Genomic DNA, 22,021 nt, shown 5'->3' with positions numbered 1-22,021 from the left:
TTTTATATACATTAATATATTGATCATTATTAATAAAAAGTACCAAAGGTTCAAACAGTATAGAAAGAGACGTGTATTTAAAATAGAAACAATATACACACATTTTATAAATAGAATTACGTTATGATTATAAATTGTAATAATCTTTTAATCCTCCTAATAAGAGTTTCTATAAAATTACGGTCTACTGTTGAATATTCATTATGTATATCCATTAATTGCGTAATGAAACTATCCGTAAATATAGAAACAAGTCCTTGTTTTAATTCTGTTATGATTTCTGGTGATATCTTTTTATCCAATATATTATCAATTATATTTCCTGTGGATGCTATAAAAAAAATTATACAGATCAAATATTACTTTAATCAATGTATACTTATTAATATACCATTGATGTTACTTATCAATTATAAAGCAATGAATTACACACATACCTTGCATTCTCTGATATCCTGATATTATTTGCATTGTATAAAAATCTAAATGACTCCATAGCAGATATAAACTATGTTCTATTATAAGGCAACAATATTTTATACTCTGATGTTTTTCCTTCAGTCGTTGATCAATTCGTTGCTCTAAGACAATGCGCTGTTTATCTATATCTAATTCTGCTTCTTCATCAGTCATATACTAAAAAAAAATAATAAACATAATTATTACAAAATGACATCTCTCTCTTTCTGCGATTCTATTAATTCGATATAGTTATTCATTTATAATATATATTACTTTTTTTAATTCTGTAGCAGTCATGTCTGATATCATAGTTGATTTTGTAATCAGAGAAACGATGTGTGGTAGTTCATTATGAATTAATGCAGTTGTAGATGTAAGTTGTTCAACGATCAATCCTAAATGAACTTCACCAGATATATCTTTAGTTTTACCTTCTCTTGTGCCTGGTTTCGGTGATAAATAAGGTTCAAAAAGAACATTTTTTACTTTTTGGTCCATGGTACTATGCTGCATCTGTTATAAGAAAATTATTTGTTATGTTATAATATATTAATGTTTTTATTATATATTAATTGTTTATTATAAACATATAATTATAAAAAGTGCTTAACAATCTTGTACAAACCTGATTACGAGCATACAAAAGAACATTCGCAACTATTTCTATGCAAGATATTTGTTGTTGATCTACATTTGTTTTGTGATAATCCAAATGTACAGGTGTCGGCTGCAATTGGAATTTATAAAGTAATGAGAGCATTAATTTTTGTAATCTGTAAAGATGAGCACGTAATTCTCTCATTCCATCATCTTCTATTATACTGTTGTCGCCAACATCAGTAACCGTTAATCCCTCGTCCACTAATTTATACATATCTAAAAATAAGTTTAACAATTAAAATCAAACGTGCAACTAGAGTAATATTTTCATTGATCAATATTATTTACCAATATTAGCGGATCTGGATACGACGCCAGTCAAACAGGCAATTTCTTTCAAAAATAGAATATTCGCCTTTGAAAAAGCATTTCTTAATATCATTTCTACTGCATCTCGATGACTTTGTAAGAAACTACAAACTTGTATAGCACAAGATTGATTTTCAGTTCCTAAAGTAGTCAACAATGAACCGCATAAATATAAAGCGGGTAAAAAGATTTGTTGATAACGTTGTCCAATTGGGGGTACAAAAGAATCAAGACCTTCAATGTTTATATGAACATCCGGATGTTGATCAAAAACGCACATACTTGACATGCAAGATAAAACTTTACTTTTTAGAAGACTTTCAGCACCTAATCTTGTTGAAGCCATTCTACAAAACGTTGCTAATTTGGCTTCATATAAATACAAAGGTCTTAATGTTTCAGGCTCTGGTTGAAGCATAAGCCTTAATAAATTATCTGATTGTAAAAGGCTGTCTATCATATGCTTTAAATATCCTCGACTAGTTAAATAAATCATCCATGAATTATCGTAATCCAATTCTAAGATTTTGTCTAAGCAAGAAAGTGCTAACATTTTACATACATCATGACCACCAGAACAATTGTGACATAAAACGTCCATTAGTTGATTACCAAAGCTATTGATAACTTGTATTGTGGCATAACAATGTGAGCGTTTGGGAACTGTCATAGATCGATTAAATGAACTGTCCAATTGACTAACATACATTGTATCCATTATAGATGTATTCTCTGATTTTTCTAAGCCTATAACGCAAAGAAAGTTTAGAAGTGCAGCATAAAGATGCGTCAGAACTTTTTGCGAGGAAGCACTTGCGCTTAAAATCCATTCTAGTACATGACTAAGAATTATTTTCATCATCGTCGTATTGGAAGGGGACGTCGGAAGTAATTCTTGGTTTGATTGCATTGAAAAATAATTTCTCAAATTGACAAGTAACATCAATACTGTTCCGGACACAAGAGTTTTAATCTCACTTAATGCTTCGCATGTTGTCATTTTTTGTAACAAATCATGTGACAAGTTAAGAAGAAGAGTTTGTCTTTGAGCTGCAGGAAGTTGTAAATTTGATGCTACAGAAAATAATATTTCTGTTGTTTGGCACCAGCCTTCTACAAATTTTACTGTAGCATATGATAAAAGTTTCGTTTGATTTTTTTTCAATGCATGAGCAAGTATCGATTGCAATTCTTGTTGCATTAATTTTCTTTGAGTTACTGTTGCACTATTCTGAGTAACCGTTAATTCATCTAAAATAAGAGAATGTAATTTTCGAACGTCGATAAGTTGAGGTCCTCCTATTAAAGTGGATGGAATGCTACATCGACCTAATACCATTTCAATTTGCGAAGGATCAAAAAATTCCCATGACTTTGGTGGCTCTAAATACAATTGAAAATCAATGTAATGTAAAAGATCCATAAGAAGTTTCTGCGACGGTGAATTTTGATCTTTTTCTTGACTATAATTTCCAACTAAGCGCTGAACAAGTGAACTTTGTAAACTTCCACCAGAGACTCGTAGTTCAATAGCAACTATTTTTAATAGCCATGACATACAACCAAGTTCAATTGCTTTATTTGAACCTTGGAAAGGTAATTTTGATAAATGCCTTTGTACAAAATCTTGATTAGTCGCAGTTCGTAAGAATCTTAGAACTGGTATTGATGTCTTATTATTAGCCACTAATGTATGCAAGTAACAATAACACATTTCTGTAATCTTATCACGACCGTTATCCAAAGATTGTTCTAAAATACCCAAAACAGAATGCAAGCAGGTTCGTGGAAAGCCTAAAATTCCAGGTTGTTGAATAACTGTTTTTCGAATGTCCTTAGTGATCTCAAATCCAAGCAAATAATGAGCAAGATTAGGTGCAGGCCGTGTAATACTTTGCATCATTAATAATAAAATTCTTTCTTTGCAATTTTCCACATCTGCTTTTTCATCATTATTTATATCATCCTCATCTGCAGGTGTATAATCCATATCTAAACACTCAACGAAACCGTGCCTAATATTTGTTACCAACGAATTAGTAGCTGTAAATGTTGATAATAATTCTAAATCTGCACCTGGTTCATTGGCAACACTTTGTACAACACCAACTGCGACATATGAATGTCGTGCTAGCCAAGAATTATAAGAGACATAATTAACAATATTTATCATATGATCAGGTTTTCCAGTCCGCATATTAACTCCTAATAATAAACGCGAAAGACCAGTTACGATTTTATTCATACTGGTTGCTGACGCTAACTGTGTCATGTATTGATGTTGTGTTTTCAAAGTCCGATCTAATATTTCCAAACAGCATAGCGTACTATATTCAAGATATTTTTTCCCAGGGAAAATATCGTATGTATCAAACTGATGATATCCTTCATCAAGAATATAGAGTATTACATGAAGTAACTCAGAGTTAGTAGAATGTAATTGCGTCATTAAATGATATCCAGGAGCAGAATTGATTACAGTCATATCACCTCCTTGTAATTCAACTTTACATCCCATAAAATCTTCTAAAGATGGCTCGTATTGTTTGATCAATTTAGAAAATATTTTTAAACATCCATTCGCAACTTTCCATTTCTCGGCAGCATTTTTATATGAGCGTGTGTGAAATCTTAGAAATACGATATTAATAAGAAAATGTAGATACGGATCAAATCCTGGATTTCGTTGTCCAACACCCAAAAGACGTGGAATTGGATAATCTGTCAAAATATCTAAAAGTTTTAGCATTGCTCGTGTCAAAGGATATTCTTCGTTTCTTGATTCAATTTCTTCCAATTCTGTTTGTACTCCTCGTGGTTGATAACTACTAGTTGTCGGTATAGTCGAAAGAATTTGTGCAGCTTCTAAACTTTGCCAAACTGTAGAAGAACTATCCGGCGATCTTGCTAATGCAGCAAGAGTTCTTATTAAAACACCTTTTAATGGAATTGGCATTGCACAGCTAACCAATCCTATTAAAGACTGAAGTACTTTCCAATTTGGATGATCACATATTGCTACTCTGGACATCTCATCATATTTTGCAATTATTTGTACAACTCTAAGCACAGCCTCTAATCCTTTAACTTCGTGAGGTGTGATACCTTTCGGGTGACTTCTTTGTCTATATACTGTATCTTGACTTGGTGGTAATTCTTGTCGTAAGTTGTAATAATAGCGATTCAAAGAATTAAAAAAGTGATCCCAGGAAATTGTTGACGAAGTTGAAGACCCTGTTGAAATATAAAAAAAGATACTTTATATCTTTTCATATAAGATAAAAATAGTAAAAAATTAATCTTACCATTTGGTTTAAGAAAATTAAATGCTTGACGTGCAGCTGGAGGTGATGAAGCAAGGGATGCAATCATTTTAAGATATGATACAAAAAGACCAGCAGGAAGAATTTCTCCAGCTAATCGTATAAATTTAAATAAAGCAACTTGTCTAGGAGGTAATCGTCCAATATGTACAGAGGCAGAAACGTGAGTTGATTCTGAATGTTGACACCAATAATCCATAGCTAAATTTAATTTTAATGGATCTTTTTTGTATAGCTCTGCTATTGTCAGCAAAAGATACTCAAAGTGATTGTCTAAATTCATTGGCGGTTCTACACCTTCTTGTTGATAAGCTTGTATCAAACGCATTGATTCATCAGCTCGACTTCTCAATTCCTTAATTTTTAGAGGCATTAATAATATAAAATCAGATAGAAGAGTATGAAAATAACGCATATAAAATTCTTCGTGGTGTACAGAAGTATTTTTTAATAAAATTTCGGCCATGAAATGGAAAACTTTATTAGATAAAGCTGTTTCGACCAAAATTTCATCGTCATTATTAATATGCTGTGGTTGATAAGTGTTGCTTATAGTTTTTAAAGTTGTTATGGCAACTGCTAAAGCAAATTGTACAAGTCCACGCAATCCTGTACTTTCCCAAGTAATACTATTGGATAATATTTTTTGTTTTACATCATCTAATGCTCCTCTCTCCGTGATCAAGGGAATAGAGCTAATTATATCTGAAAAAAAAAGATTTTAATAGAATAATATTCAGGAAAAACTTCATATTATCAAACAATAGAAAACAAGTTTTAATACCTTCACCATTTTCCCGATTATTTAGTGGACTGAGATTTACAGCATATAATATGGCCATAATGAGAGTTAATGTTACTTTATCGGGACCACCTTCTCCAGCTTCAGATTCAACTTGACGTGATTGTAACACCGACAATAAACGAAAGAAAATAGATTTAGGTAAAGATGATTGGGCAGACCATAAATACAAAATATCTGCTAAATCTTGTCTAGTATCGTTATAAAGTTTCATAACCATACGATGATGTTTCGCTCCTCCCAATGCTCTATTTTGTTGTAGAAGATCTTGTTCCTGTTAATAAGTTAAATAATATTATACTTTATTATACTGTAATTTATAGTAGTTTAAATAAGTTATTAATAAAAGTAACTATATTTAAAATACTATTTTTTGATCTTACCTGTATGGGATCCATGTCTTCTAGTAAAGTAATAATTCTATCTAATAAACCATCTTCTTGTAATTTATTAGTATATTCAGTAATATATTTTGTAAGAGTTTGCGGTGCATCGAGAGCCCAGCTATGTCCCATTCTAGCTTGCACTAAGGTCTTCAAAGTAGTAGTTAATGCTTTCCTCCCATCATAATACAAAAGTACAGCAGTTAAACCTCTGGTTAAACCAGGGTAATGTGGCATTTGAAGTTGGGCAGTACATAAAAGATCTAGGGCCATGAATTCATTCAAGTCATACATATCCGATATAATTAAAGTTTCATCTACCAATTCTTTTGATAGCACTTGATGTCCTAGACCAGGTAATGTTATACCATCCGTTACGCCTTTCTTAATTTCATTGCGGCTATTAATATTTTTTGGCTAATGAACAAACAACACAAATTAATTTTTATTAATTTATATGAAATTAAATTATTACTTTTTTAATGCTATACTTACAGGATTTTTTAAGAGCGTAAAAAAGTTCTGTCTATGATTTCTCAATGCTTCTATGAATTCATGATATTGAGGATCGTGCATACTAGGTGCCAATGTGATGCATCGTACTACAAGACTTTGTAATTCTTTATATGGAGTCCATATATCTTCCGTACTCGTTTCTTCTATACAAAAATTTATTATAAATTATTAGAAACAGACATATAAGTGAGAGGATTGAAAAATATAGTTTAGCCTAGACTCTATTTCTTTATCAGTCAAACTCACTATCTTTAAAACAAAAATAATAAAAGTTTATTGTAGGGATTCAAAACTTTTTAAACCTTCCACGTATATATGTACACATATGTATGTATTCACAAGGTATCCTGTAACCGATAATATAAACAAGCAGGGGGCGATATGTATGCATTTAACAAGTTGTCAAACTTATTTTTCTCGAAAACGAAGTCTTATATGAACAAATCGTATTCTATATTTCCGATTTAGTTTTTCATGTAGAATCATCCCTTGCTCGCTTGTACTATCAATTCCAAAAAACTTAGCATATAATTTAGTTATCAGATAAATGAGTAACTGTAATGTGTAACTGATATTAAAAAGTTTGATACAAAAAAAAAACGATTCTTTTAAATTTGTAAATTACATCATAGTCTTTTATTTAGTCTAAATTAAATTATTAAATAAAACATATAACAATGTAAAAATTAGGTTAGATTTCACTATAAATTTTCTTACAAAATCTACAAACAAATAATTACCTTCTGACATTTTGGTGATTTATATAAAACGATTTATAAACTTAAAATTATTTTTAGAAAACACCAGATATAATTTTAATAGAATATTAACGTTTTTAAAAATGTTGAAACGCTGGTATTATAGCGTGAACAAAATTTGCCGCACATTCAACTTGCGGCCATGATTTCAACAGAAATTTGAACGTTAATTGCTGTAAGGTAATGTGTGAGGCTACACAAGTATATTTACATATACATATATGAAGCGAATCTCGTATAGGAAGTCAGCCAGGCACCCAGCGGGTACGAGGCGTTAGCGGGAAAATTGAAAATTTTCCCGATCACTCTAGCTATTTTAAAAGAAGTTGACGTCAATTAGCGAAAGTAAAAATTGATTACGTAGGAGACGATGAAGTGCAATTAATAAGCTCATTATAATACGATAAACGTATATTATAGTTATAAAAGTTTTAAAGCTATAAGTTCAGTCGGGACGCTTTGCTAACATGGCAGTAAAATTAGCGGTTTCCAATTGGCTGCTTTGAGCGTGATTGCTTAGTGCTCAAGGCGCGTGCTGTGCTCGTGGTGGGTATCGAGAATAATTATAATCATATTAACAGGTATTAATAATATTTATAAACAAATTCTCACTTCTTTTTCGTTTATTCTAAAACCTTCACGAATATTAGTTTGAATATTTTCATTTAAAAAGAATCTATATTCAAGCGCGCAAAATGATAATAGTTTCATGATTATGCAAATAATAATATTGTAAAAGATTGTCATTACAGATATTTAAATTTTCTGCTAGAAATATCTTCCAAGTTAGCAGACCTGAAATTTCAATTTGACGAATAAGGTTCTAACTATAGGCAGCACTGGTCACTGGTTAACTTGACGATTTTTACTGCCTTCAGAAGACTCTATTTTCAAAATGGCAGCTATAAAAAGATTGCAAAAGGTAAATTAAAGTTCCTAACAATATAAGCATCATTCTTTAGATTTGATTGTAAAAAAAATATAGATATATTTAATATTAATTAATAATTTCTATAAATGTTACGATAATGATATGATATATCTAGTATTTTTTCTTTGTAGTCCTTAGAGTTGTTCGACGCCGTTCAAAAAGTTAATAACATTGTTTTATATTATCATTTAATATGAACTTATATTTTATTATTTACTATATATATATAGCCACTTCGTATTTTTCTTTATTTTTGACTTTCTGTCTTTAAGGAATAAAAGATCTAATTTTTTACTTTCTTAATCTACGGGTTAAATTTAATATTAAACGTATTAAAAGAAGAGCATCTATATCATGAGATAATAATATGGACACTATCTTTTCCAGGAATTAGGCGATCTGAGAGCCTCTGCAATGAAAAATTTTACAATTCAAGTAGATGAATCAAATATTCTTACTTGGCAAGGACTTATATTGCCGGTATGTTTATGTTTTTTATTACTTTTTTATTATTATTAACCTAACCTTAATTAAATATATAAACGTAAAGATTTATAGATTATGCAAAATCATTTCACATTGTGATTTTTATTTCAGAATTATGTTATCTTATGATGTTGTTATAATTTTATCGTTTTAAAATATCAATCCATGAAACAATTGCCAATTACTGACAAAAAAAGAGAAAAAGATTTAATTTATATCTTATAGATATATATATATATGAATACAAAAATAAATGTATTTTATATATATATATAAAATACAAAAATAGAAACATAAGTAATTTTGTATTTAATATAATTTCATACTTATATTTCTATTTCTACACACATATATATATTCTTATAAACGTATTGTTTGTAATAATTATATATGTTATATTCATAGGACAATGCTCCTTATAATAAGGGAGCATTTCGCATCGAAATAAATTTTCCTGCAGAGTATCCTTTTAAGCCACCAAGGATAAATTTTAAAACAAAAATTTATCATCCAAATGTGGATGAAAAAGGACAAGTATGTTTACCGATTATAAGCGCTGAAAATTGGAAGCCAGCAACAAAAACAGATCAGGGTAAGATTAGCATTTAAGAAGGAAATAATTATCATCAATCAAAAGAAAATTAATTTACTTTTCGATAGCAGTTTGACAAATGCTTTTTCTATTATAATGGAAATTTATAAAAAATATATAAATAAATGAAGTGAAAGATTTTAAAAAGTATTTACAACTTTATGTTATTGTTTTACAGTGATACAAGCTTTAATAGCTTTAGTAAATGATCCAGAACCAGAACATCCGTTAAGAGCAGATTTAGCCGAAGAATTTCTTAAAGATAGAAAGAAATTTCTAAAAAATGCAGAAGATTTTACAAAAAAACATGCAGAAAAAAGGCGAGAATCATCATCCTCAAATGAATAATCCCAAATGGTAGGCCTTTCTCACCACGATGCCTGCCACCTCAGTTAATTCATTGCGAGTCGATTTATGCCGGTCTGTCATATGTGGAATCGAGAATGCCCGTGTACAGTATTGGTTGATAAGGAGGATATGAATATATGCAATTGTAATGTTTAATAAGGTGGAAAGAACTTTTCAGAGTAAAGTAAATTATAATAAAATAACTGTATGATATTGTAAACAAGTCTTATACTGTATTTTAATTCTTAAGTTTGGGTAGATTATCATCATAATTACACGAAAATTAATTTCAAAGTATTTAAAAATATAAACCATCATATATTGCATTTCTTAAATTTTTATAGCATGTATTGAAATGTCATCTATGCATATATTGAAGACTTATGGAAATTGAAAAAAAAAAAAGCAAAAAAACATTTTGATGAAATATCAATTATTAACAAATTTAAAAGTAATTATATAAAACAAGAGGGCAAACATATGCTTTCCACATTTCTAACAAGATTTTTTGTTTATCTACCTTACGTTCCTATTTATTTTCATAATTATATATATGTGTAGCATTTTGAATAGTATAATTAATTTACTTTATTCGACATTCATAAGCTTGTATAAGGCAGACTTAAGTGATATCATTGTTTGCAATTATTCAACGCTATTTTTTAGAGCAGTGTTTCTCAAAGAATGGTAAAACTTTGAGGGTGCGCCATACGAGAGTTCCAACAAAAAAGAAGAAAAATCTCTTCGATACAATTCTGAAGTTCTGGAGTATGGGTCAACCAATCTAAGACATTTTGTATGTAATTTATAAATACCAAATTTAATGTGTACATATATATATATATGTACGTATATGTGATATGTTCATTTGTGTGATTCCCATTGTTATATAATTATATATGTATTAAGAATACACCAGTTACATATACATGTCCAGGATATACATAAAATTTCAAAATTTGAGAAACACAGTTTTAAAAAGTTGTTTAGGAAATTGATGTTTATGGTAGATACTCGTCACATCAATTAGTACGAATTATATTTGTATTAATTGTCATCATTTTTTAAATAGCTTCTCTAACTTTATCTTTGCACTGTTATATCCAGCACATAATGGAGATGACAATATTATAAACTTATTACATTCTTTTATAATATTGAATGATAATAATTTTTCTTGATTATAGTTAACATTTATTTAAGAATAATTGCAAACTATTTCTATATATATTTCTTGTAACTTATGAATGCTTTCCAAGAAATCTACTTTTATAGTAGAGTTTACAAAAAAACTTACGTGAATATACAAAAAGAAGATGATATTTAATATTACAATATGACGTAATATAAAAAATAAATATACTTCTTTATATTATTTGAAATCGTAAATGAACTTTAAAAAATATATATATATATATATATATAAATACACAAGAATAATAAGAACATTAAACTTCCGTAAAAAGTGTATTTTTTAAAAATAAGGACTATAGTTTGAGATAATAATATACAAGCAGACACTTTTTCTATCGAAGATAAAAATAAGGGTGCTTATATATATAGTTCCCCTTGCTCCCCCATAAAATAAGTAATATCAAAAATTATATATGAAAATAAAATTGTATGTTTAAATTAACAAATAACATCTTTATACTGTTCTCATTGTTAGAAACTTTCAAGATCTATTACATTTTTTTCCAGAATGTTTTAATATAAAATCAGTCAGTTATAAAAATGTGTATAGTGCAAGTAGAATTTTATTGTAAGATTTTTTGTTTTCATATATTATTTCAATATTATATGCGTTTATATATCAGAAAAATTATTTCAATAATAAATAAATAAAAAAAAAAAACAAAAAATAAGAACGGAATTCTTTCTGTCGATAAAATTATTTATTTATGAAGTCGAAACTATGTAATATATTCACACTTCATAAAGAAGTAACAAATATTACGGAGAAGATTTTGTAATGTGTTCACTACATATATTGTTATACGATATGAACAACTCGTTGGCATTTTATTTTTTTTTTTTTTTCACTGATTTTTTACATCGACTGAAAAGATTAAATCTATAATTACAAATACTGAACAAAATGTCTTAGACATTGAATAATGTAATATCGATTCGAAAGTCCAAACGAAATAATGTTAACATTATTAATAATAGGGATTAATTTTTAATTTACAGGTATGTTAATTATCCTTATCTCTTGTTTAACTATTTTTTCGCAGATACGTTTTTATTTTAAGTTTATACAAAAACTAATATTGAGTTAGGTAAATATATTATATTATGAAGACAAAAAATCTTTATAAAGATTTTTATTTTTTATTAAGTTTTTGTTTTTTTGTTTTTTTTTATTCCTTTTTACGTAAGAAAGAGAAAAACTTGTATTGACGTATTAAAATTCTATCGTAATAAATAAAGAAGGTAGTATAAATGAAAATAAAAAATATGACATTTGCAGATTTGCTTCCTCTTTTTTTACTTTCTACAATACATGAGCCAGGGTAACATTGTTGAGTGTTCTGTGTTTTTATTTTTTTTTCTTGTCTTTTCTCATTTTAAAAATTCCTCATTTTAATTCAAGCTCATGCGCGTATATTTTCCATCTTAACATAACTCTGCATGTCTTACACAGTTTTTGAAGATCCCACATTTTGGCGTACTACACAATAAACACGTTGTAATGTATCGAAGTTGATGAGTAATCAAACCATTCTCAATCGATAAGCTGGGTGGAAAAGATTAATGATGTTAATTAATTAATGGAACTGGAACAATAATAGCATGAATTATTGTTCAACAATGTGATACACGTGAAAGCACAATGAAAAATTACAAGACGTATTTACTTTTTTTTAAATTTTGTTTTCTTCTAATTTTTTCATATTCATTTATCTTAAAAGCTTCGACGCTTAGGATATACGCACCTGTACCCTTTACAATAAGATACTTCATAATTGAAACTTGAATAACCCGTGTGACGTGGTTTGGCGTATTGATTATCTTACATATAAACCATGTATGGGGACTAATAGACATAGTAATACTTAAAAACACACGAAAAAATAAATAGATATTATTAAACTTCAATGTTAACTTAATTAGAATTTCAAGTGATTTATTTCTACAGTCTGTTTTTCCATTTTATTTCATATTCATAATATAACTACATGCATTTTTGATATTATTTATATATATATATATATATATATATATTTATATTTATTGGCATTTATTTGTCGTAAAAGAATATTGGCATTTTTATTTTGTTTTAATAAGATTTGAATATCTAGATTTTAAAATACATTATTTTCTTGTTTTTTTTTTTTTTGACGAATTGCATGCAAGTATACCTATTACATAATTTTTAATTTGATAACGTATAGATAGATCTTGAAAAAAAAAATAAGATTTAGAATCATTGAAAGCAAGCACATAAGTGGTCAATCATTTTCTTCTTTTTTTTTTTTTAAATAATTCGCAACAGTCTTGGACTTAATAATAACATCTTCGAATATGTAGGATTTCTATTTTTTTGTTGTATTACATTGCTTTTATATAGCAGTTTAAATTTACATATATCGGAGAATTCAAACTTGAAAGAATTAACGAAAGAAGAACAATGTTTAGTTCTTTTTTTATTTTTTAATTCCTACTAAAGAAATTCTTCTCAACTATGAAAAGCAAATATGTAGTGACGAAGTATGATCAGATGAATTTGAATCGAGATTTATTTCATTTGCTCCGCTAATTCTTATCTTTTATTAATTGTATTGTTTTAATACGCGCGCTCGCGCGAGCTTCCCCTTTAATCACAGATCTCGTCTTTTGATAATATAATACTGATAATCAGTATGCAATACTGAACACATATTACATTTGTTTTTTAAATAAAATGATGTAAGTAAAGTTTTCTTTTTATGCTCTCTTTAATTAACTATAATAATCAAAAACAAAAAAATTACACATACAACAATAATAGATATATATTATAATCCTTATATAAATTTTACATTATTTATTTATCAAAATGGAATTAGTAATAAACTAATGAATGTTATATCATTTACTTCTTTTTGCATTCCAAATAAAAGAAAAAAACATGTAAAAAAAGTAAATAACATCTGTGTGAAATTCAATATATTACAAATTGGTGCTTTCAACGTGCATCGATTTTTTTCCCACCAAACTAATCAATTTTTTAATAATCTATTTCAATATTTTGATATTTTATTTAGGCATTCATTAACCAACGAGAAACGTCTTTCTTCAACGCAATGATTTCTTTTTTTAAACAATATATTTAGAACGTTATTTTAAATGAATCATACTGCACTCAAAAGTTCCACTTTAAATTCTAGATTTCGTTTTATATGTATCTCATATAACTTTATATAATTAATATTAACTCTTAAGTTTATTTTATGATAATACCATATTTTGTTAAGTCATCAAGACGGATTGCATTGAGACGTTCATAAACAAACGGTATTATTACAAACTTTACTCTATTTTCTTTTTTCTTTCTTTATTTATTTTTTATAAATTTGTATCTGTATATTTTTCTTTTTTTTTACTTTATTTACAACTATTTGCATCGCATGTTCTTTTTTTTACAAAAAATAATGTAAACAAATTAAAAAAAAAGAAAACAAAGTTATTATAACATTTTTATAGATAAAAGACCAATTACAACTTTGAAATAACATATATCATGACAAAAAAAAACATTGCTCGCTATAATAAAAGAAAATGAAAATGGCATAATTATCATTTACAATACCGTAAGTACAACTTCTCAACCTAAAATATAAAATGGCAGTTGATGTTACAGAGAGAAGATCAATTAACAAAAATCTATTTTAATAATCCATAAATAAACAAACAGCCCTCTACTCTAAAGAAAAATGTTTCTTGTTGATACAGAATGCCAGATATATAATTATTACATGGAGAAAGCAATAGTAGTGGTAATGATTCTTACACATTATAGATGATGGTGGTGGTGATGATGGTGAGAATGATGAAAGTGTTTTGATATATCAATAATAATGGAAATTATTTGTTTAAAGTATAATGCATATAATGAATCGATGATATAATTAAATGGTATACATTATTACAAATTACTTACACTTTTGTACAGTTCCAATATTTGAACTCAGCATTAAGCAACGTACGTATATACTTTCCTAGAAGTACAAGAAGAAATACAAAATAATAAAAAATTAAATGATTGCTAATATGATTAAATAAATTACATTATAAATATATTGCACATACCTATCTTCCGTCGTACGAGCTAAGTACTCTCGTTCAATCAAACCTTCGATACGCTTTTTAATAATAACAGGGGATGGCAGAAACCGTACTTTTAATTGTTGTGTTACTTCAGTTACGAGTATATTATGCTAAAATATAAAGATAATTTTTAATTATTTATTTCGTGGTAAACTGGAGTGCAAAATTCTTCAGAAAGCCCAATTACGAACCACACTATTATACATACGTATTTTAATGACGAAATTTATATATAGAAAATTGATTATATTCACCGGCATACGCTTTCGATCTTTCATGATACGAACAATAGCTGCTTCGATTTCATGCTTCCGGTCTTCATCGACTTTATTACGCATTTCTCTTCTTTCTGGCTCCGATTCTCCTTTTGCTGCCACAGTCTGGATCTTAACTCTTCGCAAAAAAGTATATGTTTATTAAAAGTATAAATATATTTATGAAACTAATATACAAAGTGTAATTAATTTTCAAGTCACATTGTCTATAATAAAATGAAATAATACAAAGTAATATATACATATGTAATACAAATAAAAATTCTTTTAATTAAAAAATCAAGATATCATGCAATAAACTTGCTGCGAGCATAAATGTAAATTCAAGAGAGTTCCCATTTTTGCTTTTATCATTAATTAATTAAATATACCTATGCAATTTGCTGGAGAAACTATTATTTACACCGAAGGTATGTGAAGGTTCAATTTCTTTGGTTCGAGGATTTTTGATTAATACCCTCTGTGACGATTTGCCCATTGCAAGAGATTGTAGAGCTCTAACCAAGTCTCTCTCTGGAATATCGGTTTCACCTTGAATTTCCTACACAATGTATTTTTATATATATGTATATATATATATCTATATATATATTTACGTACATATGTACATACATACATAAACACGTATATGTATGTGTTTGTATACATGATCGTATTTGTATATTCGTACAAAATTAAATAAATATTTTAATTTAATAATATATCTTATGATATTAAAATATTAATAATTTTTAAATTATATAAAATTAGATGAATAAAGAAAACATTATATTAAATACTAACTTCATAAGTCAATGATTCTCTTTTGTTGAAAAGCATCAACACACACATTTGGTAAGTTGAAACTTGAATTATGTGCTTTCTTACACCGCTTGCACATACGCTGCTTCTTTGACTTAATAAACTATTACTGCCATTATTATTTCCATTTATAATGGAACCAGAAGAAGATGGCGTATCCAATCCTATTCCGCAGCTACTCTCTTCTTTTTTTTGGCCAGTAAATATAGCATTTAAATCTGCAGATCCTGTAAATAATTCATATTAATAGTATTTATCTTTTATTTATCACAGTTTTAATTATCATTGTTACTATAATCGTCTCTAAACTAAACGAAATGCAAAGTACTAACCTAATTGTGGTTGTAATGTCAATTGACGTCCCGTATGTTTAGCAAGATAGAAACGTCTAAAGGCATCAAATGCACCTCGTGGTGCACTTGGTAGATTACATTTAGGAGTAGCAGATTGTGTTGGCCAAAAACCAGTTGTGAGTACTCTTACACTTATATCCACACCATGTAAATTTGTCTTTATTGAGAATATAAATAAAAAGAATTAAAACTAATAAGATATTCAATGAATATTGAAAAAATAATTTTTAAAGTCTTACCCCAGAAGTAAGAACGTGATCCTTAAATTCATCCATAATAGTATTGCTAACTGTTATATCCTTAAACATGCCTTCTAATTTAGATGTAAATTGGCATCCACATTCAGTCTATAATATATATATTATAATATAAATATAGAGTGATTCATTAACCTTTTCCACCAAGATAGCTCCAAAAGTATGATAGTAGCAGAAAAGTTTATAGAACAAAAGTTGCATGAAAAATTCTGGAGCATAATATGACGTTAGTTTTTTTCTGCTACTATCATATTTTCGGCGCTATCTTGGTGGCAAGAGTTAGTGAATATCACTCTATATATATATAATATATAATATATATAATTATAATATTAAAATATATTATATTTAATAAAATATTATATATAGAGAGTATAGGAAATTGAAGGAAAGATTATTAAATTAATATAGATAAAACATTATTAATACCTTAAGTTTAGATATCATATTTTTTTCACTATCATCTGATACTGATTTATTTAAAAGAAGCCGTTTTGCTAGATGTTGTTTATAGTACCGTTCAAAAACATCCTTCTCTTGAAGAAATCTAAACAAAACCATTGTTTTGTCCAGGATACCTTCAATTTCTTGTTCAGTCATCTAAAATTTATAATTATTTCATATTATAGAGAATCGTAATGATTAAAGAATTTATCATATGGCCAGTGCAAAGAAAAACTAACCCCTTTAGAACCTTTTTTCAATTTATCATCTATAAATAGAGATAAATATTCTGGACTTTTAGTATTTAAATTGAGAAAGTATTCAAAATCTGAGGATATCATTTGTTTAAAAAGTTTATCATTATTGAATGAATAATGAAGAAAATGATCAAAACGGTCTTTTAAATCCAATAAATTCTGCACAAAGTGTACAGCATTTGTTGTTGATTCGTGTTCCTCTTGAACCATAGCACGTCCTCGTTCTTTAAGGAACTGAGATACACAGTCGAAAACTGTACGTAAACCATCTGTTACTCTTGAGAATAATTTATACATACAACTAAGATCTTCTGTTTTCTGATTTTTAAGCATGTGTACTACACCACTGTTCTCCATCTGTTAATGAAAATAAAAATATCAATATACTCTCCCATTTGCATTAATAAGAAAAAAAAAAAAAAGCAATTATACTTCAACAATAGTCTTCATATGGATTTTGATTAATTCTTCTTCCACAACTTCAACTATTCGTGGTTCCGTAGACTCATCTAAATAATGTTTCGCTCTTTCCGATTCTTCATAAATTCTTGCTTCTACTTTCTTTATATAAACAGATGCACTATTTTCTGCTAAAAATTTTTGAGATTCAATCTAGAAAAGATAATAATATATATTTTTTATTTATGAATAAAGAAGTTATAAAGGATAATCGAATATAATTTTATATAGCATTTACTCTGTAAAATTCTGCACTTTGCTGTAAAAAAGGCCTTTCAAAATCTTCTTCATAAACTTGACGACTATTAATGCCAAGTAACATTAGCATATGGCATGCATTTTTTATAGCGATTCGATCAACGACTTCACCGTGTCTTTCTCTTGCAATCATACCTAATAATGTATCTCTCAAATGATCTCTTACACAACCATACCTAACCACCTATAAAATATTCTTATATTTATAAAAAAGTTTCATCAAAGAAATAATTCCATATTATAAGATATTAAAGTATTACCTGATCTCGAAATATGATAAGTCCTAAATTATATACGTTGTCAACATCATTTTGTTGTACATAAACTCTATCCATGTACATTAAAATATCCCTGATCATTACCATTGAAGTTGTGTGATCATTCCATGCTTGATTTAATGTTTGTAAAAAGTTATTATGAAGCGAATATAAAACATCGTCTCGTACTTTATTTTCAAGATGTTGTGTCACTACTTCTTTTAATCCTGTGTAAAGGCGTTCACCATATTTATGCAACACCATAGTATATGCATTCCGATATAATTCTTCAAAACTAAGACCAGAGTTATTTTTCTTTTGTATCTCTTGGATGGCATTTTTTAGTAAGGTCCAAATGGTTTCTACGTACTTTTCATCCATAGTTGTCTAGAATACAAAAATACTATGATGTATAACAAGTACTATATGATAAAAACCAATTTTTATGATTTCAAATATATGTTCAATTTTATAATTAAACTTTTAATTATTAATTCTTTTACTTGAGCATACTTTCCAAAATTACAATTATAAAAATCATACAAACACATTTTTATGATATAACATAAATAAATCTATAATAGATATGCTTTCTCACAGGGATATTGGTAATAATAAAAATATTTGCACTATCCATGTTTATTTTGGTATTCATGTTTTCCTTTACTATATGTGCTACTTCAATACGATTAAAGAGATTCTTAACTTTGACATTTTCCTGTTTTTTTGTACATATATTTTTACAATTTAATTTTTCTTCTTATTACGTTTTTTTTCGTAAATCCAATTGTATAAATATGCATTAGATCAATTTAGTTATAATAATAAGTTATCTGCATTATAGAAAATAAACATAGAAAAGATCATTATAATAAATACATAACCATAAATATTTCAATGATAAAATCAAAATAAATATAATGACAAAACATATGTAAAATTAAATATATATATATTTCATAATCGTATGTTAGATTTACTTAACGGAATATGATCTATTGTAAAAGAATAGCATGTGTAACATTGAATACATAATTTATCCCCTTGAACACACTTATACTTTTAATCAATGTTATACAATATCTTCTAATGCAAATTTAATCTTTTTGTATTAAATTTTATGCATTATATTTTACGTATTGAAGCTTTATTATTTATAAGATAGAATTGCAGTTTTTTCTGAAGATAGAAAAATTGTAAAACTTCAAATTTTATTTACTTCCTTAGTCGTTATAGCAACAATTGTTCCAAATTAAGGTTACAAATTAACCAATATTTTATATTCATAAAATACTTCTTAAATTATTCTAAATATTATTATTATTATAAAATACCAATCATGTATATAAAGGGTATCCCAGTTTTATTCGAAAAATTTTACCAGCATATTCTAAAAGTAAAAATGAAAAAAAAAATGTTATTTAAACATGTACTTTTAAATGTTTTTTTCCTGTTCCCCCACAAGTAAAAATTCAGTGATCATTTAACCATTATTGTATTGATAATGCATAATGTACTAGACAACCATTGGATCCATTAATGTTAACGAAACAATAATGGAATATCTCCAACTAACTCTGGCTATAATTTATTTTGTATGAAATCTACAAAGACTGTGCTGTTAATCTTTCAGGTAAAAAGTAAGATCAGTATATATTATTGTTACATATACAAATAAATATCAGTAATATATTCGATGAAACACCAGACTGTTATATCATATTTTTTTCTTATTTTTATTTATAATATATACTAGTAAAATTTTGTGGAAAAACTGGAAACTCTGTATATATAGTACGATCTAATATATCCAACATACAATTATATATGTTATATCGAGCAGAGAATTTGTAAAGTTTATAATGATTTTTCCTGTTGAATCAAATCATAAACTTCCATTACAAGTGAACCATTATAAACTATATTAATAATTATAATATTAGAAGATAAAAAAAGAAACAATTCATTCTTATATCAGTAAATAGCAAGTAAATATTTAAATGCAATGAACTTCAAACCTTTCTATACATAAACATATTCATTGATGAATTGAAAAGTAAGAACCACGCATAAACGAGTTTAATTATAACTAACAAAAATTAATATAACTAATTTCGAATTCACTTAACCTATTCAATAACGTTTTAGAAACAAGGCAAATAAAAGGTTAAAAAGGAAATTGATATACAGAAAATAAATTTGATTTAACGGAAGTGTGCACATAGAAAATTTTAAAAATACTTTGAAATATAATATATATATATATACATATATTAGTGAAAACGATATTATATTAAATAAGTGTCATCGATAAATTTCATGATTTTTAGTTTAATAATACTAATAATCATAATAAACTAAAAAAGAAGAGAAAGTGGTATGAATAATTAATAAAAATAAGGGAAAAGTAATATTTAAGTGTGATAAGTGCGTAACTATATATATATATATATATGTATCATATATATAAATTTAATGGGAGTATATGTACGTGTTACATTTAATAGCTTGATTATACTCTGTCTTTCTCCTTCTTTCTTTCTTTCTTTCTTCCATCTCGTCTCGATAGAGAGGGAAAGAAAGAGAGAAAAAAAAAGATAGAGAGGGATAGAGAGATAGACGTACATATATATTATTATAATATAAAATTTTCTTACCGGAAAAGCACGTATACGCATTTTGCCCTCCTTCTTTGGCAAAGCACTATTCTTCATCATGTCGAATGAAATGTTCAAAGAAGATTTGTATAAAATGATTATCCTCTTCTTTCTCTTCGCTTACGGTAATATCGTACTGTGTATACACACTGACATACCACTCTTAAACGTACCGAATATTCTTCATTCGCTCATTGAAAAACAGCCGAGGATCGGCTTCACAAGGTTAATCGCGCTCGACACCTAAACGCGATATATCTATATTATATGTGGTTTAGTTAAACGTAAACCTTTATTATCACTAGTGCATATTACATTTACTAATAAGACGAAGGACTTGACAAGAAACCGAGATACTCTTCATACTCGTATACACCGAAATGGGGGAAGGTAGTTAAGGGTTGACGGGCAAGGGGGAGAATATGCAAGAAAGAAATGATACTACCCGAGTTCTGCAGCGGATCATAGGGAAAACTTGTACACATATAAAAGATGTCCGATTAATTCTTTCCAACTATCGATACTATTGTTTTTATCGACTACGATAATTATTTAGAAATATTTTCACGATTTATTAATACCTACATTAATTAAATTGAAATATTAATATTCGAATCTATTTGATTTCACGAACATAATTACTTTTACTATGCTCTCTATTCATATTCCCAGACCACAAACAAGTACTAACGATAAACGGTATACGTGGATGCACGAACACTCTCTTTGCTACATCTTTCTTAAACAACAGATGGCATAACGGAAACATATTTTATATTTTAATATTTATGTACTTATATTTTAGTATGTTATAGATATTTCAAAATTAATTATATGAATTATTTAACTATTAATCTAATTCGATTCTATATATATTTCTGTTTTTAATTTAATTTATATAACATTTTTGGTTTATTTATAAAGATGGAGGAAATAAAGAAATATTTAATTAATCAAGACAAAATTCGTCTCTTTTCTTTACACACAATGTATATAAATAATAATTTTTATTATGAAAGTGTACCAATAATATTTGATAGCATTAAACTAGTTGTCCAATCAATGTTTTCGATTTAAATTGGATATTTCATGAAAATGCATACATGTGTATATACATGTA

At 27.5% G+C, this 22,021-nt stretch overlaps 3 protein-coding genes across 6 annotated transcripts; 1 reads left to right on the top strand and 2 right to left on the bottom strand.

Moving 5' to 3' along the window:
• Nucleotides 1-49: 49 nt before the first annotated feature.
• LOC106785133 (nuclear pore complex protein Nup205) lies at nucleotides 50-7,234 on the bottom strand. Of its 2 annotated transcripts, none has more exons than XM_014745323.1 (10): nucleotides 7,196-7,234; nucleotides 6,435-6,598; nucleotides 5,940-6,356; nucleotides 5,539-5,830; nucleotides 4,737-5,459; nucleotides 1,411-4,665; nucleotides 1,088-1,338; nucleotides 736-975; nucleotides 438-636; nucleotides 50-331 (listed from the first exon to the last, which is right to left on the bottom strand). In XM_014745323.1, exons 1-10 carry the CDS (start codon nucleotides 7,203-7,205, stop codon nucleotides 117-119), a joined length of 5,766 nt encoding a protein of 1,921 aa, XP_014600809.1. In that variant the 5' UTR covers nucleotides 7,206-7,234; the 3' UTR covers nucleotides 50-116. The 2 variants fall into 2 exon arrangements, with proteins under 2 accessions (XP_014600809.1, XP_014600810.1); XM_014745324.1 differs by having other exon boundaries at nucleotides 6,435-6,595; nucleotides 7,196-7,230.
• Nucleotides 7,235-8,028: 794 nt separating this feature from the next.
• On the top strand, nucleotides 8,029-9,790 carry LOC106785145 (ubiquitin-conjugating enzyme E2 L3). The gene is made up of 4 exons (XM_014745344.1): nucleotides 8,029-8,135; nucleotides 8,532-8,624; nucleotides 9,036-9,222; nucleotides 9,401-9,790. Exons 1-4 carry the CDS (start codon nucleotides 8,109-8,111, stop codon nucleotides 9,568-9,570), a joined length of 477 nt encoding a protein of 158 aa, XP_014600830.1. The 5' UTR covers nucleotides 8,029-8,108; the 3' UTR covers nucleotides 9,571-9,790.
• A 1,660-nt stretch (nucleotides 9,791-11,450) lies between these two features.
• On the bottom strand, nucleotides 11,451-21,614 carry LOC106785130 (cullin-3). 3 transcript variants are annotated; one of them, XM_014745318.1, is made up of 15 exons: nucleotides 21,487-21,603; nucleotides 20,902-21,144; nucleotides 18,248-18,631; nucleotides 17,968-18,171; nucleotides 17,703-17,882; nucleotides 17,253-17,627; nucleotides 16,999-17,169; nucleotides 16,552-16,659; nucleotides 16,292-16,469; nucleotides 15,942-16,186; nucleotides 15,530-15,699; nucleotides 15,138-15,276; nucleotides 14,866-14,993; nucleotides 14,717-14,774; nucleotides 11,451-12,310 (listed from the first exon to the last, which is right to left on the bottom strand). In XM_014745318.1, the coding sequence occupies exons 2-14, from the start codon at nucleotides 20,959-20,961 to the stop codon at nucleotides 14,750-14,752; spliced, it is 2,367 nt and encodes a 788-aa protein (XP_014600804.1). In that variant the 5' UTR covers nucleotides 20,962-21,144; nucleotides 21,487-21,603; the 3' UTR covers nucleotides 11,451-12,310; nucleotides 14,717-14,749. The 3 variants fall into 3 exon arrangements, 2 of the variants coding, with proteins under 2 accessions (XP_014600804.1, XP_014600805.1); XM_014745319.1 differs by having other exon boundaries at nucleotides 11,451-12,244; nucleotides 20,902-21,604; XR_001381492.1 differs by lacking the exons at nucleotides 11,451-12,310; nucleotides 14,717-14,774; nucleotides 14,866-14,993 and having other exon boundaries at nucleotides 15,530-15,671; nucleotides 20,902-21,614.
• Nucleotides 21,615-22,021: the final 407 nt, after the last annotated feature.

This window comes from Polistes canadensis, unplaced genomic scaffold (assembly GCF_001313835.1).
Source record: "Polistes canadensis isolate GaletaPanama2010 unplaced genomic scaffold, ASM131383v1 scaffold_45, whole genome shotgun sequence".
In the NCBI taxonomy this organism is placed as follows: Eukaryota; Metazoa; Arthropoda; class Insecta; order Hymenoptera; family Vespidae; genus Polistes; species Polistes canadensis.
This window is presented reverse-complemented; position numbering and strand designations above follow the sequence as displayed.

Excerpts from the sequence above, each read along its gene's own strand:
- LOC106785130 (XM_014745319.1), bottom strand. The coding sequence starts at position 20,961 with ATGATGAAGAATAGTGCTTTGCCAAAGAAGGAGGGCAAAATGCGTATA. Across the intron at positions 18,632-20,901 it reads TGCGTATACGTGCTTTTCCG|ACAACTATGGATGAAAAGTA; the intron begins GTAAGAAAATTT and ends TTTGTATTCTAG. Across the intron at positions 16,660-16,998 it reads ATATGATATCTAAACTTAAG|ACTGAATGTGGATGCCAATT; the intron begins GTATTAATAATG and ends TATATATTATAG.
- LOC106785145 (XM_014745344.1), top strand. The coding sequence starts at position 8,109 with ATGGCAGCTATAAAAAGATTGCAAAAG. Across the intron at positions 8,625-9,035 it reads GGCAAGGACTTATATTGCCG|GACAATGCTCCTTATAATAA; the intron begins GTATGTTTATGT and ends TTATATTCATAG. Across the intron at positions 9,223-9,400 it reads AGCAACAAAAACAGATCAGG|TGATACAAGCTTTAATAGCT; the intron begins GTAAGATTAGCA and ends ATTGTTTTACAG.
- LOC106785133 (XM_014745323.1), bottom strand. Across the intron at positions 6,357-6,434 it reads TTACGCTCTTAAAAAATCCT|CCAAAAAATATTAATAGCCG; the intron begins GTAAGTATAGCA and ends TTTGTTCATTAG. Across the intron at positions 1,339-1,410 it reads ATCCAGATCCGCTAATATTG|ATATGTATAAATTAGTGGAC; the intron begins GTAAATAATATT and ends ACTTATTTTTAG.